This window comes from Cyprinus carpio, chromosome A6 (assembly GCF_018340385.1).
Source record: "Cyprinus carpio isolate SPL01 chromosome A6, ASM1834038v1, whole genome shotgun sequence".
NCBI classification, from domain to species: domain Eukaryota; kingdom Metazoa; phylum Chordata; class Actinopteri; order Cypriniformes; family Cyprinidae; genus Cyprinus; species Cyprinus carpio.
The window spans coordinates 8999939-9015364 of record NC_056577.1 but is presented as its reverse complement, the minus strand read 5'-3'; the positions used below and the strand labels follow the sequence as shown (position 1 = coordinate 9015364).

Sequence of the window (15426 nt, the reverse complement as noted above, 5' to 3'; positions counted from 1 at the left end):
GTGTAGGAACAGTTAGAGTTGTAGAGTTTTATGGAAATAAAGGGAATTTTTTTAATAGATTTGCACCTTGTGTGAATCACAAGAATGTTTATTTTAATGCTGTTATAGTTGAGGATATTTAATTGTATAGAGCAAAGAAAAACTGTAAAATAGTGAGACATAAGAAACGCGTGACTAGCAAATAGCTGTAGACCTACTGAGCTTTCAACAAGATGTGTGGATGTATATTTTTCTATTCAGAAACTTAGTGAGCTGCCTTGCTGTCTATTCACTTCATAAGCAGCGTCCTTAATATGCAGCAGCCTAAATCATTTGGAACCTCATAAATGACTGAATGGAATGCTGTACATGTGCAGCAACATAAATGGCACACAGAAGACTCAAGTCTCAATTGATTACAATAGAGTTTGACATTTGCATGTTGCTAAGCAATTGACACAAAGCATAAAAATATGTAGCACACATGAATACCGAATAAAAGAGTCAATTTTTAATTATATTGACATCTTTTTTTTTTAAACTCTGTACTATTGAATGACATTTAGAATTGACATTTCCCTTGACTCCATATGGAATCATAATTTGGGCTGAAAATTTACATTGTTTTTTGCAGTGCATTTGCCTTTTCAGTAAGTTAAGTATGATTTGCATGAAGTGCATTGGATTTTGGTTTGTTTTATATAAGATAACAGATAAAATGATCTCTTAAAATGCTATCTTGGAAGTACAGAAATTTTGGGTAATTGAACGAAAATGTTTTTCAAAAACATATTACATGGACGAACTCCTGAGCAAACTTGTCTTGCTCAGTGGCATAATGGAGTTGGCTAATGCATGGGTCACCCTTTGTGTGATTGAGCTTCAGACTTTGATGCCATCCAGTTGGAGGATATCAAATATATCTGATATGTTAAGCTCATTTCAGAACCCTTATGTGTCTTCTAGCAACAAGGCACTTGTTTTTGTGTGAGTTTGTTGTGTTCAGAAGATCTTGAAAGTCTGGTAGTGTGTGATCCTCAGTTATTTAGTGTGTAATTCCCAGATTGTTCTGTGTAACTGTTACAAAGTCCGCAAGTGAATGATGCCTAGTGTTTTAAAATTGTGTAGTAGGCCTTAAGCAGAGAGAATAAGACTCTAAGGTAGGATGTTTCTGTAATACAGTTCAAGCATCTCAACTTTGGATATCACATGCACTGTTTTTCCTAACAGTAGAACTGACACCAATGATGGGCCAAAACATTCTAATATCAGTTTATCAATGAGTACATTCTACTGTTTTGTTGTCCATTTCTGTTATGGTCTCTCTTCAGTCTTTTCTGTCTCATTTTTCTCTCTCTCGCTCCTTTGTGTGTGTGTGTGTGTGTGGGTTTGAGCTCTTTAATCCCTAAGAAACATGCTTTGGTGGGGATTTCTGCTTTCATGGATTGACCCTTTTTCATTTGGAATGTCAGATTGAAGTATTCTCCTGCCTTTGAACTGAGGCCTTGTAAAGGTCGGATCACAAAGGATTTAGCATTAAAACATGGGCCTGTTTGATGCTGGGTTACAGTGCCGAGTGATACATGATTCTGAGAGGTTTATAGTGTGTGTGTGAGATTTTACTGTCCTCGTGTATAGGAGTAGAGTGACGTTCAGAAAGTTGATCCATCTGCATTATGTGTCAGAGTAAGGTTTATGTTTTGAGGCCAGTTGTGTGTGTGTGTGTATGTGTGTGCATTTTTCAGAAGGGTTCTCTGTGTTATCTCAGCTGCTCTGGTGTCCAGTTTCTCCTTACTCAGCAGGGGCTTCTCATGTTATTTAGCGGAGTCAGAAAGTTTATTTAGACAGAAGGTTATTGCCTATCCACCTATCCTCCTGGACCGCTGCAGGAATTCTGCCGTCAGGAAGAGAATTAGGATATACAGTAGGAAATTAGGCTAATTTGGGAGTGAGGCTAAATTACATAAGGATGCTCTTGCGGAGTCATGTAACAGTTAAAGTTGCTGTAGGTTAGGGATGATTGATTTTATCTGGCTAATTACTCCAAGATGTTGTCATCCATCTGTGTTTTTGCATGTTTTGATTTAGGGACAAATACACTTGTCAACCATTTCCATCACTTTAAGAGTCTGCATTATATTAGTCATCACCCAATCTGTTCTTGCTTTGTATACTGTATACATTACTGTTTAAAAGTTGTGCTTGTTAAATATAATTTTTACTTTTAACATTTTTACTCTTGTAAAGTATGTAACAATTTAAGTTAAATGTTTAAGAGAAAATGTTTTCTTGGAAAAGTCCAAAATTTTAAATATTTCTTAATTTTTGTCATTTCTTTGTTTAATTACCCCCCACTGCACCACCCCTGAAAAAAAAAAAAACTAAAATTGTTTATCTTCAGGTTTAAATTAGATTTTCAAATCCTTACTTTTCGATGTGGAAACTGAAGACTTATCAACACCATTGTTGTTCAAATTTTGGGTTGGTAAGATCTCTGTTTTTGAAAAGTGATCAAAAACACAGTAAAAACAGAGTAAAACATCATTACAGTTTAAAATAACTGTTTTCTATTTAAATATATTTTAAAATATAATTTATTCCTGTGATGGCAAAGCTGAATTTTCAACAGCCATTACTCCAGTCTTTAGTGTCACATCAGAGAATACATCCTAATATGCAGATTTGGTGCTCAAGAAACATTTTGTATTATAATCATTGTTTAAAACAGCTGCTTAATATGTTTTTGGAAACTATGATGAATGAACGAAAAGTTCAAGGAACGACATTTATTTAAAATGGAATTTGTTTCCCTTCCTTCCTCATTGTTGTCATCCTATGTCTGTCCTTGCCTGTTGTTTTTTTTTACTTCCTGTTTGTTTGAAGAAGAGTTGGTACCATCTGGGGTTAAGGTTTATTGTCTTTGTTTTCCTCGACTGTACATTTCTATCCCTGTCTGTGTGTTCTTTTACTTAAAATTTCTTCAGAAGTTGAGCATTTGTCACTTTAGTCATTCGCTGTTTGTTATGGTCTTGCTGAACTTCAGCGTACCTGATTTATGCTGCATTCTTTTGATGATGCCAAAATGCCAGCATACCTGATTTACGCCACATGCACATTAAGAGTCCATTTACAGCAGCATGAATGTTTTTTTTCCCTCTAGTTCGGTCTGTCCACATTTGACTAAATATAGGATTCAGCAAGGCTTCCGTCCAGCTCCAAACCCTCATTTCGACTGAATTTATATTCTGATAAATATTTGATGTCTGATGAATGGAGTCTCTGGTTGGTATTTTGGTCAGGCCTCAGTGTTATGAATGTAGGGCTGTAATTATATCAGGGTTCTCTGGAGTAGACTATCATTAGTCAGACTTGATTTTTTGGGCTGCGTTAAGAGGCAATTGACCACAAATCTGCAATAAAAGGGAAGAAGAAAGCCATGCCGGCACATTTTCCTATGGCCAATGTTACATATAGCCTCCATACTGGAGTGAAACCTTGCTATCAGGTCAAGTATCATTTGAATGCTGAAAATCATTTCCTTTTAAAACAAAAATGCAAACAGATTTTATTTTTTCTTATTTCATATATTTTGTTTATGAGTGAATTAAAACTGAATGCATTGAATTTTGAAAGGAATATATATATTTATAGCTATTTAAGTACATTTAGAATTTGTGATGAAACTTGGATGTCCACACCTTTTTTTTTTTTTAGCAACAAGAATGTAACAGTAAAACAAGTAGGGGGATGCACAATTAATATATTATTATTATTATTATTATTATTTTTATTATTATTAATTGATTTCCAAAAATATATTAAAATATATAGAATATTTTATTGTGAATGCTCATTTCTCCTCTTTTCTTTTTTTCCATTACTTTTACTTTAGGTTACTGTTAAATGTAATCTTAAAATCTTAGAATATACATCTTTTGTACTGTACATCATAATCTAGTGACGCTTAAATTTACTTTTTTGTTTGTTTGTTTGTTTTCAGCCACAACATGAAAATAGTTATTTACATTGGCTAGAATTTTAAATAATAAAAATAAAAAAGTGCAGCATGAAAAACAAATGTTTTAGACTGCCATATACAACCAAGCCACACCAAAGTCTTTAAGAATGGTGCAGTCACCAACAGGTAAGCTTACTGAGGAAACTGACTAGTTGAACAGGAGTAGCATATTGATTTCATGTATATTCAGTTCATTAATTTCAGAAACTGTACAAGGTTTCAGTAAAGCTGTAAATTAATGTAGAGCCTGTTTATTTATTTATTATTATTTTCCTTTCAAGTACACACAGTAGTTTTACACTTTTGTTTCTTTCATCAGTCTTTCTCCAAAATGACCGCAGGGATGTCCTCCTCATAATATGGCGGGTTGTCCTGTGAAAATCTGCATTTCTGTTGGCTTTTTGTTTAAAACCAGCTTCGTTTTGGCAGTAAAGATCACCAGTAAATCCTATTGCGGTGAGAGGAATTTTAGGCCTTGTATGTTTGCTTTGGAATGTTAAAAGAGCTTAAATTATTCTCAGCTTTCTTCGAAAGGGCTTATTATAGGAGGAGAAAGATGTATAATATTACTGTTGGTCTTGAGACAGCCTTAGTAGTTTGTCTGTATGTTTTTATAGTGGTTTTGAAGGCTTGGATAGAAAAAGCCATTGGTAATGATACCTAGCTAATTGGATTTCTGACGTCCAACTGGAAAGCATACAGAGAATTTTTTTTTCCCACTTCTCATAGATTAAATGATTCTAATGTAAGAGTTTGAGAGATTTTACAAGACTCAAAGAGTTCTAAATGTTCAGTGTTTGTTCTAATCAAGAATTCAAAAGAGAGGAAAATAAATATATCTTTTGTCTTTCTCATTTTTGCTTAGGAAGTCAATCCCTCAGTCCCAGTTTCCATCACAGAGTTCAGGAAGGGGGGATTTCGGTTATTCAGAATCATGGCAGTGGGCCGCTGCCAGTACAGCCGTACCCTGCAGAGGAGATGCTGAGGCCGAGTTTGACCAGAGGAGTGTCTGTCTCCCTCCCTTCCTCCCCCCTGCTCCCTCCCCGCCAGCCATATGTTTCGCCAGTCCGGTCCAACAAGTCACCAGGTACATAAGTCACTTTTTAAATGTACTATATTGAGAGTTTGAATAAATGACTCAATAACTCAACTCATTAATACATTGATACTTTAATGCATCAATACTAAACTCATTTATACACATCATTACATCAATAATTGTGATATTATCATAGACTATGCAATATTATCATTGACTTATCATAGACTATGCATTTTATACACCCCTGGCTATGTCTTGTATCACCCAAGTAATTTCAGATTTCACATCACATACACTACAGATACATTCAGAGCTAATGAAAAATGCATTTTTACCTTGTGAGATAAAATTAAAGATAAAATGTATGTCTGTTTTGGTACTATCCTGATGGTATGTCTGGTTCAAGTAGTATGCTGTATATTATACACAATGGACACATTGGTTAAATTTACAGTACTATGTCTTTGTCCTCTTTAAGAAGATCTGCAGCTGTGATTTATGTAATGCACAAACTGTGCCATCTATTGGTGCTGACTTCAAAGTATAGACCAAATTTTTAACTCAAAAGTCCTTTATTGTCTAACATTTGAAAGGCCCCCCAGATAAGATATTTTCTTCTGTAATTCTGCTGCTTGGTTTAACTTTTTTATTAGCATAAACTGAATGCCACTATAATAAATGTATTAAATATTATTAATTTTGTGATTTCACAATGGTATGTTCTATAATAAAAAACAATAGTTTGAGGGGGTAAAAAATTATGTTAAATATAAAAGTCATCCAGTGAATTTTTTTTGTATATATATTTACTTGTGAATTTTAATAGATTTCATGTTTGATTTAAGGACATATTTGGTAACTTTTGTACAATAAATAATGTTTCTGTGATGCTCAATATCAAATGGGAGTCTTGAAGCAAACTGTTTGAGAACCACTGGTCTGTGGTGACCTAACTTTTCTTTATGGCTAATAACTTAGTAAATGTGAGTGATTGATTGATTGATTAATCTAATTCAAAAAGTAAGACTGATTACCCCTTGACTAACTACAAGTTGGCCAGACTAGTTCTTAAGACATAGTGGCTGTTTATGCAACTAGCCCCTAGTAAGGAATCCCATTATAAAACAAAAGTCAAGGCTCAAAGTGTAGGTTCAGTTGATTGTCAGTCTTAAGGATGAGTGTAGGTCAAGGTAAACTTGAGTGGGTTCATACATTGACATGTTTCTTAAAATGCAGTCTTTTCCAAATGTGTGATTAGATAAACTGTACATATTTAGCAAGCTGCTATAGATTATTTGCAAACTGATGAATGAAACAGTATCATATACTGTATATGTATTGTGTTATCGTTGTGGTATTGGTAGCTCTGTGCTCATTCACACTAATAGCTGTGCTGAGAGCTGCCAATCACATTGCAAGAGAAACACTTGGCAGGAACTCACTCAGTATTCTGGCAGCGTTTGGTGATTGTTCTTTCCACAGTCTTGCACTTCAGGTTGTGTGATCATACCCACATCAGACCTGTGTGCTGCTGAATTATTTAGAATGCTTTACAGAAGAAATTTTGTGTAAAAAAAAAAAAAAAAAAAAAAAAGAAAGAAAAAAACCCAGAAATGTAACAAATGTTACCATTAATGTACTTCATTTATTCCTCATTTTTAGATCCATTCTAATGTTTAAGTAGCTAACAGTCACAGTCTTGTATCATAGTATTTTATCTTAGTTATTAGTTATTTATCTGTCATTATTTTTCTGTCCGTTTCTCTCCTGCTATAAGCATTTCCCATTATAAAGTGATGCTTAATGTAAGCACTTTTGAGCTTGCAATGCTGTGTCTGTTCCTGTAGGTGGCAGTATACACCAGTTTTCATCAACATGAAAATAAAATTTGCTTTGTTCCTGGTCTTGTTCTACACAGTTCATTCACTATATATATATATATATATATATATATATATATATATATATATATATATATATATATATATATATAAAATAATAACAATAATAATATTTTAATTAAAAAATTTAATTTTTTCATTTGAATGAAAGTTTTCACTTATCACTTATGTCAGTCGGATTGAAGTCATACTGTTGCACAAGGAAACTACTGTGCGAACGCTGTGTCAGGTTGATTTTAAAAGCGAGATAAAGCCTTTCACATTCTTACCTTGTAGCAAACACTTTTCATCCAAAGCATTGTACTGAAAGCTACAGTCCCCATCAGGCAAACCGTTGTTAACTGCCTAACTCTAGGATGTAGATGTGATAGAGTTGTGATTGTGCTAATAGTCCAGTTCCTGAGTCAAACCTACATTGATTTGATCCTACAGCACTAATCTCTCAGAGCCTTCACTATTGTTTTCCTTCAAACAATCATTAACTGTGTAATCTTATATTACCAGAGGTGCAAGAAGAGTCTGAAAAGTCGAGGTGACACATTGCCCAAACAAAGTCCAAATTAATTTTGGAAGTGTCATCATTTTACTGCCTACATTTAGTTTTTTTTGTGTTGTGGCCGATCAAAACAAAGTGGGTAGGGGTGAACTTCATTTCTGAAAGTGGGAATAACGTGTCAGTTGCTACAGCCCTGAATATTACTTCCAAATCTGAGCGCCAGTGGAGATGTCTGTCTTTATTCCCATTTCAGGCTCCTGTCTGATGTTTGAGGCTTTGTATGATGAACCGCTGTGAAGTTAAATGGAACAAATGTTCTTGCAGACCAGTCAGGTCTGTGAATGAGCTGATTCAGCTAGTGGTTTGTGTGCTGAAGTAACCATGAGAATGTATTGACTGTAATATTACTTGGTCTAGTATTATAGACTAAATAATAAACTTTATTATAGTTTGATGTGTTTTTTTTTTTTCTTGAAAGAAGTTAACATTTTTATTTAGCATGGATGCATTAAATTGATCAAAAGTGACAGTAAAAACTTTTACATTGTTACAAAAAAAATTAGTAAACCTTCTATTCATCTAAGAATCATGTGTAAAATATATCAGGATTTCCACAAAAATTTTAATGAACTTTCAATATTTATAGTAAGAAATGTTTCTTGAACACTAAATCAGCATATTAGAATGATTTCATGTGATATCATTTGAATCTCAAGACTGGAGTAATGGCTGCTGAAAATTCAGCCTTGTCATCACAGGAATAAATTACACTTTAAAATATATTCCAATAGAAAACAGTTATTTTAAATTGCAATATTAATTCACAATATTACACTTTTACTAAATTTCTGATCAAATAAATGTAGCCTTGCTGAGCATAAGAGACTTCTTTCAAAAACAGAGAAAAATTTTACCAACCTCCAAACTTTTGAACATTAATTATTTATTGTCTGTTTCTGTACCCTAAGCTCTTCTATGTATATTGTATATGTTGACAATCATGGCAATAAAGCTTGACTCAGCTGACACAGGAGGAACTGCTCAGGGAGATTAAATCACGACAGACTCCTCGTTTATACTGGAATCTCTCTGGGAGTACAGGACAGCTGATCACAACTGTCACACACATACATACACACACACAAGCACAAGCAGATCCACATGCAGCTCTGCCCAGAGATTCAGATCGCCAGCTTCAAAATCCCATCTGGAAAGGCTTAACTGTCTCTGTGTGTGTATGTGCGTCTCTCTCACTCTCTTCCTCCTCCCTCCCTCTTTCTCTTTCTTTCTCCCTCTCTCTGCTCTAGTCTTTCTCTCATTTTTGCTCTGTCTGCAGGTTCAATCAGGACACCCAAATATGTGGAGAATCCTCATGTTTCTGGAGATCCTGTCACCTGTGCTCTGAAGAACAGGAAAAAGAACAATACTGGTGAGTACTTCTGTGTGTGGATCAGTGGCTCAGTTAAGAAACATATTATTTTATATGAATGTTTGCATTTGTAGTTTAATTGATTTTTATATGCGGATCGGGTTTTGTTACATTGGGTACCAGATATCCCCACAAGGATAGTAAAGAGATAACCAGATAAGATAACCTACTTTTTTTAAATAAATAAATATTGAATACTTTCTTAATGAAAATGCTTGTGTGAGGGTTAAGTTAGGGGGAATTAAAATATCATTACCTCAATATAAAAACCATGGAAGTCAATGGAAAGTCCGCACAGTCTCTGAGTGAGATTTGCCCTTGTCATAAACTGAGGGATGGTGTTTTTAAGATGTGGGGAGTTACATGAATTTACAGCTGAGAGTTCAGTAAATCCAGCAGTCCATTAAACCACACTCCTCCCTCCCTCTTACTTACGTGGTATACTTCTGTCTTCAAGGGCCAATCCTACACTTTTTTTTTTCCTGCTTGCAATTCTTTTTCTCTGTAGAATGCTGATCTTTGCTTGTATGTGTTGGTGCGCTCAGTGAATTACTCAATCTGTCATTTTTGGTGATGTGATGCTGTGGAAGCCAGTTAGGATGGCAAATTTCAGCTCTGCATTGTAAAATCTAATCGGAATATGTGTGAAATCTGGAGGATTACAGGTGGACACACAAATGATTGTGTTAGATGTATTCACAAATAAAATTGAAGTTCAAATGTTTTAGACCACTAGTGAACAAGGTTCTTTTTTTTCTTTTCTTTTTTTTTTCTAAAAGGCTGCATTTATTTGATCAAAAATGCACAAACAGTTACATTGTTAAATATCATTACAATTAAAAAAATAAAGTTTTCTATTTTAATATATTTTACTTTTTAAAAATGTAATTTATTAATGTGATGGCAAAGCTGAATTTTCAGCAGCCTTTACTCCAGTATTCAGTGTCACATGATTCTTGAGAAATAATTCTAACATGCTGAATTAATGCTCAAGAAACATTTTTTATTATTATCAATGTTGAAAACAGTTGCTGCTTAATGTTTTTGTGGTAACATTGAGACTTTTCTCAGTATTCTTTGATGAATAGCAGTTTAGAAGAATTGGAAATAAATATTTGTAACAATGTAACTTTACTTTCACTGTTGTTCAATTTATTGAGTCCTTTCTGAATAAAAATATTAATTTTAAGTGGCATTTTACATAACTTTTTTACATTATAATTTTTTTTTTTATCCTAAAAAAGTTGATTTCCTGGTGAACTGGAAATAATCCCAGATTCTGTGTGGTCTCAAAAGTTTGCTCCCCACTGTAAACGCAAGCACACATGCAAATATTGCCATCTAGACAGCAGTTGCTTTCATGTTTATGGACACACAAACACACACAGAATTACACAGATGACACATTCACAAATGTCCCCTAATTAAAAGTCATTTGTTCTTTTTGGATCCTCTCCCTAGACACCTCTGTTCTATTTCAGGCAATCATTATGTTTGCTTTGGCCTTTAATTTTATACATCTAGAATATTGGTGCATCTACAAAACATTAATTATGAAGCAGTCACACCCCCATCGTTTGATGATCTCTAATGCAGATTGTGACAATGCACCAGATGCGGTGGCCCTCTCCAGATGAACCTGATGTAGATGCAAATGAATGATCTCCATGTCAGTGACGGCCCAGATGACTTTGACTTTCAGCGCGAAGTTCATTGTCCTGACAGCTGTTCTATTAATGCTTTCCCTCCATACCTGTGTGGACTACAAACTGAGCTCAAAATGGACTCTGGGTCACACAGATTTTCTTTACCAATCACAGAACCAAGAATCGTGGGAGACTGAGTAAAAAATACATGCCACACACCCACCTTTCGCCTCCAAAACAGATGACTATGAAGTGCATTAGAGTCTGACTCTTCCTATGTAAAAGGCAGTTATTGTCTATGTGTGTTTACTTACTGTTTCCTGAAAGGACGAAAAAAGTCTTTGTGAGGTCATTACAGATGCCAGCACATCCACCTGTGATTGGGCAAAGTGCTGTGTAGATTGAATGATTTCATTTTGTGATGTAATTACATCTGATGGATTGGAGTGTATTTCACAAATGCTGGGCATTTTTCTCCTGATCGCTGATCTTTCTCTATAAATAGAGGATTCTTAACATGCATTCTTGTATTACTGTGGCATTATTGCGAAAAATAAGCTCTGTGGTCAACAAAAGTTAAGCAGTTAACCACAAACCCACTGAAAAAATAAACCTGACTGCAGGACAATGGAACCGGAAGTGCTCGTTTCCGGGTTTTGGGCTACAATAATACATCACTCTATATGTGCTGCATCATGAATTGTGTTATGACACATTTTTGTTTTTCATTAAAGGGTTAGTTCAGCCAAAAATTAAAATTAAGTCATTAATGACTCACCCTCATGTCGTTCCAAACCCGTAAGACCTCCGTTCATCTTCGGAACACAGTATAAGATATTTTAGATTTAGTCCGAGAGCTTTCTGTCCCTCCATTGAGAATGTATGTACGGTATACTGTCCACGGCCAGAAAGGTAATAAAAACATCATCAAAGTAGTCCATGTGACATCAGAGGGTCCGTTAGAATTTATTGAAGCATCGAAAATAAATTTTGTTCCAAAAATAACAAAAATTACGACTTTATTCATCATTTTCTTCTCTTCCGGGTCTGTTGTGAGCGTGTTCACAACACTGTAGTGACGCCGCTGACGTACGACGCTGCTGACGTGTTTTCTTTGTTATTGGGCGCAACAGAGAACACGTCAGCAGCGTCGTACGTCAACAGTCACAGCAGTCCCGTTCACAACAGACCTGGAAGAGAAGAAAATGCTGAATAAAGTCGTCATTTTTGTTATTTTTGGAGCAAAATGTATTTTCAATGCTTCAATAAATTCTAACGGACCCTCTGATGATGTTTTTATTACCTTTCTGGCCGTGGACAGTATACCGTACATACATTCTCAATGGAGGGACAGAAAGCTCTCGGACTAAATCTAAAATATCTTAAACTGTGTTCCGAAGATGAACGGAGGTCTTACGGGTTTGGAACGACATGAGGGTGAGTCATTAATGACATAATTTTAATTTTTGGCTGAACTAACCCTTTAACATGTTTTGTGCATTAAGGGGCATTCACACTAGCTCTGTTGGCATTGAACCCACAGTAATTAGGGATGCACAGTATTAATACCATATAGGTTATATCTAAGATTTTTAATTAATGAATTAAATTTTTTTTAAGTATCATTTCCATATACCAGCCAACATTTTGTATTTAATTGTGCAAACACATTTCCATTTATTTATTTATTTATTTATTTATTTATTACCACACTATGTTAAGTCACAAAGTCAATCTTTAAAAATGTAAATAATGCAATAACACCAATAAATTTAATATTTGGCAAATATACATTTTCCATGCTGTGCATTATTATATCATGATGCCTAAATTTACTTGTAACATTTACAACAATTCTAATTTAGATTTAATTTTAGAATTTATTTTTCACACAAAATAGTCTAGGTATAGAATTTGCAATATTGATGATAACATGAAAATATTTATTGGCTGATGGTCAGAATTTTATCGGTGCATCCATAACCCTAATAATCAGTTTTTAATTGGACAATAGTCTAAGTTAGTTAAAATAAACTGGTCAAATTTGATTGAAATTTAATTCAGGTGGCGTAAACCTTGAAAATCTTGTTATATAGGAAGATATTAGCTTATTAGTTTCATATTCCTAGTTGCCTAGGAAATCACTGTTTTAAAAGAACAAAAGGTAGCACAGGTACAAGGCTGACTTGCTGAGACCAGTGATAAGTATGTACTGTCAGTTATAATGTAGTACAGTCAGCATCCACATTTTGAACGAGAGACCAAGCAATACTCAAATTTGTGTAGTCTTAGTCTGAGCCTTAGACACGTCCTAAAGCTCTTAGCCCAAAGTGTGGACTAATGCTGCGCTCTTGAGTCTTAGAGTTTCAGCCTTTCATTTTGATTGAGCTGACAAATCTCTATGGCAACATTGTGTCTGTTCTCTTTGAGCCATGACCAGCATTTTCCACTGATATCTTAAGAGCATAATCTCCATGATTCAATTCTAATGAGTGCTAATGATTTACCCAGCACAGATCTCTCATCACAGACCGACAATACCGCACCGCATCCCGCCGTTTATTCCATACCGCTGCTCGTTGCCTCCCTGATCCGTGCTTTCTCCCCGTTACATGTGTTTCAGCCATTAGCTGCAAAAATAAATCTTTGAACAACAGGGCTGTAATTTAGATGTCATTTTGCAGGAAAAACTTTGACTCGTTTGACCAAAAAGAATCACCAGACTCGGCCAGGTTGACTTATGCCAGTTGCTATGGTTGTCTGAAATAGATGCTTGGCCAAAGCAAATGTAATAAAGTTTAATGGGTCCTTCATTTAATGACAAGTGTGCATTAGCTCAAACAAATGCTAGCATGGAGGTGTGCATGCTTTATACTGTATAAATATATTAAATTAACAAATAAGATTAATGTCACCAATGATTTATTGAATGAATCACTTGCTTTTGCTACTTCATATCACAACATCACACATTCTGGCATGTACAGTACACAATGTTATTAATAAATTAAATGTTACATTTACAACAAAAAGTTGTAAGGATTTGTGGGTGCAGTTGCTGTCAGTGATTGTAGGAAAAGGTTTAATTTTAACTTTTCAAGGGTGGGATAACATCAGAGTTAAAGCAACAAGATACAGCCTGTTATTACCCATGTGTAGGATTGCTTTGAAAAACCCATAATCAAAGTTTGATGACAGTTTTATTAATAAGTGTTATCGCCAGAGATCAAAAGGCTACTCATTGTCTAAACTGATCTGAAAGGATCTTAAATTTGTGTGGCATATAAACATTTATTTTTGACAAATAATGATTATGACTAAGCGTTGGCTGCTAGAGACTGAGGCCAGAGTGAACATTCAGCATATGTTCAGTTAATTTTAGCATTATAGTTAGTACATAGCTGCTGATGTACATCAAGAAGGGTACCTTTGTTCAGTTTTAAGGTTGTCTCTCATGTTGTCTTATACCATTTGTTAGCTAAGTGTTTTATCTTATTCATTATCATATTAGAAAGACATTCATCTAAGTAAATTTAGGCAGCCTCAGCACTAAAGATCACTCTGGAAGAGTTTGTCCCTCTGGTCTTAGGATAAAATTCAGCAGATCTCAGTTCTTAAGCCCTTAATCTTTTGATTATTGCTTTGATTTGTTCCATTGCAACAAGGGTCATTAAAAAGCTACAACTAATTGTATTTGGTGGTCAGTGAAACATGTCATGCAAATTAGAAGCATTGTAGAGGCACGGGATTGTGTTGTAAAGCATCTTAGTTTCTCTTTTCTTTCCTTTTATTTGTTTGTTTTGGTATTATTTATTTTGTTGAGTATCTGTTTTGTTGTTTGTTTTGTTATGTATTTATTTTATTTATTTACTTTATGATTATTTGTTTGTTTGATTCATGTATAATCTGTTTATGGTTTTTATTAATTTATTGTTTTGTTTTGTTTTGTTTTGTTTTTATTTATTTATTTTTGACATTTATTTTGTATATATGGGTTTTGTTCTTTTTTATTGATATTTTTGTTTAATTTATTTACTGTATTATTTTTGTTTTATTTATTTAGTTTGTTTTTGTTTTATTTCATTAATTTTGAAACAAAATATTTTTGTTACATATGACCATATAATATGGCTATTACAGTGCACAATAACAACAAACTTTCAAAAAACATTCTTTTCTTAAGCAAATTTATAAAATGTCATCCTTCCATTTGAAGATATAGAGCCTAGTTTTTTACTGGATTTTGTATTTACTAATGCTGGACCCATGTATTGTATCTTTCTCTCTCTCTCTCTCTCTCTCTCTCTCGCTCTCTCTCTCTCTCTCTCTCTCTCTCTCTCTCTCTCTCTCTCTCTCTCTCTCTCTCTCGCTCTCTCTCGCTCTCGCTCTCGCTCTGTGTCTGTCGTCCTCCTTCACCACGTCCCCCTCTTTTTTCACACTCCTCCATACATAGATACATACCTCTCCCTCTCTCATAACTCACACTATCTGTCCTGTTGGGGATCTTTCTCTGTCTGTCTCACATGCATACGTGCACATGCTATCAATGAAAAGAATTGTGGGAAAAGCATGAGTTTGTGTTCTCTAAAGATATTTCCTTATTTTATTAAATATATGTGGAAGAACAAGGCCATCTGATGAAAAGGGATGGAGTGGAGATGGAAGTGTGGACAGGGGGAGGGGAATGGTGTTTCCGAGCTTTTTAGCATGCAAATAGATTTCAGCGTCTAGAAAATGAAAACGACAGGGGCCATATGAGAAGAGTGAGATTATGGTTGATTCATAGTCTGAGAGACATGATAGAAATGGAGACTGGAGAATTTGGAGGAATTATCTGATTTACCCCAGTATCTGATTCTATACCTGGTTCTCAAACCATATACCTGGGGGTCCAATGTGACTGGCAATTTATAGT

The 15426-nt window shown here is 34.7% G+C and overlaps 1 protein-coding gene across 3 annotated transcripts in view; it reads left to right on the top strand.

Moving 5' to 3' along the window:
* Positions 1-15426, top strand: part of LOC109056255 (protein TANC1-like) — a 69580-nt gene that overhangs the window by 15829 nt on the left and 38325 nt on the right. For all 3 annotated transcript variants that reach the window (XM_042757898.1, XM_042757897.1, XM_042757899.1), the window contains exons 3-4: positions 4863-5084; positions 8773-8865. In XM_042757898.1, the coding sequence (XP_042613832.1) occupies positions 4863-5084; positions 8773-8865 (315 nt within the window). The remainder of the gene's footprint in view (positions 1-4862; positions 5085-8772; positions 8866-15426) is intronic.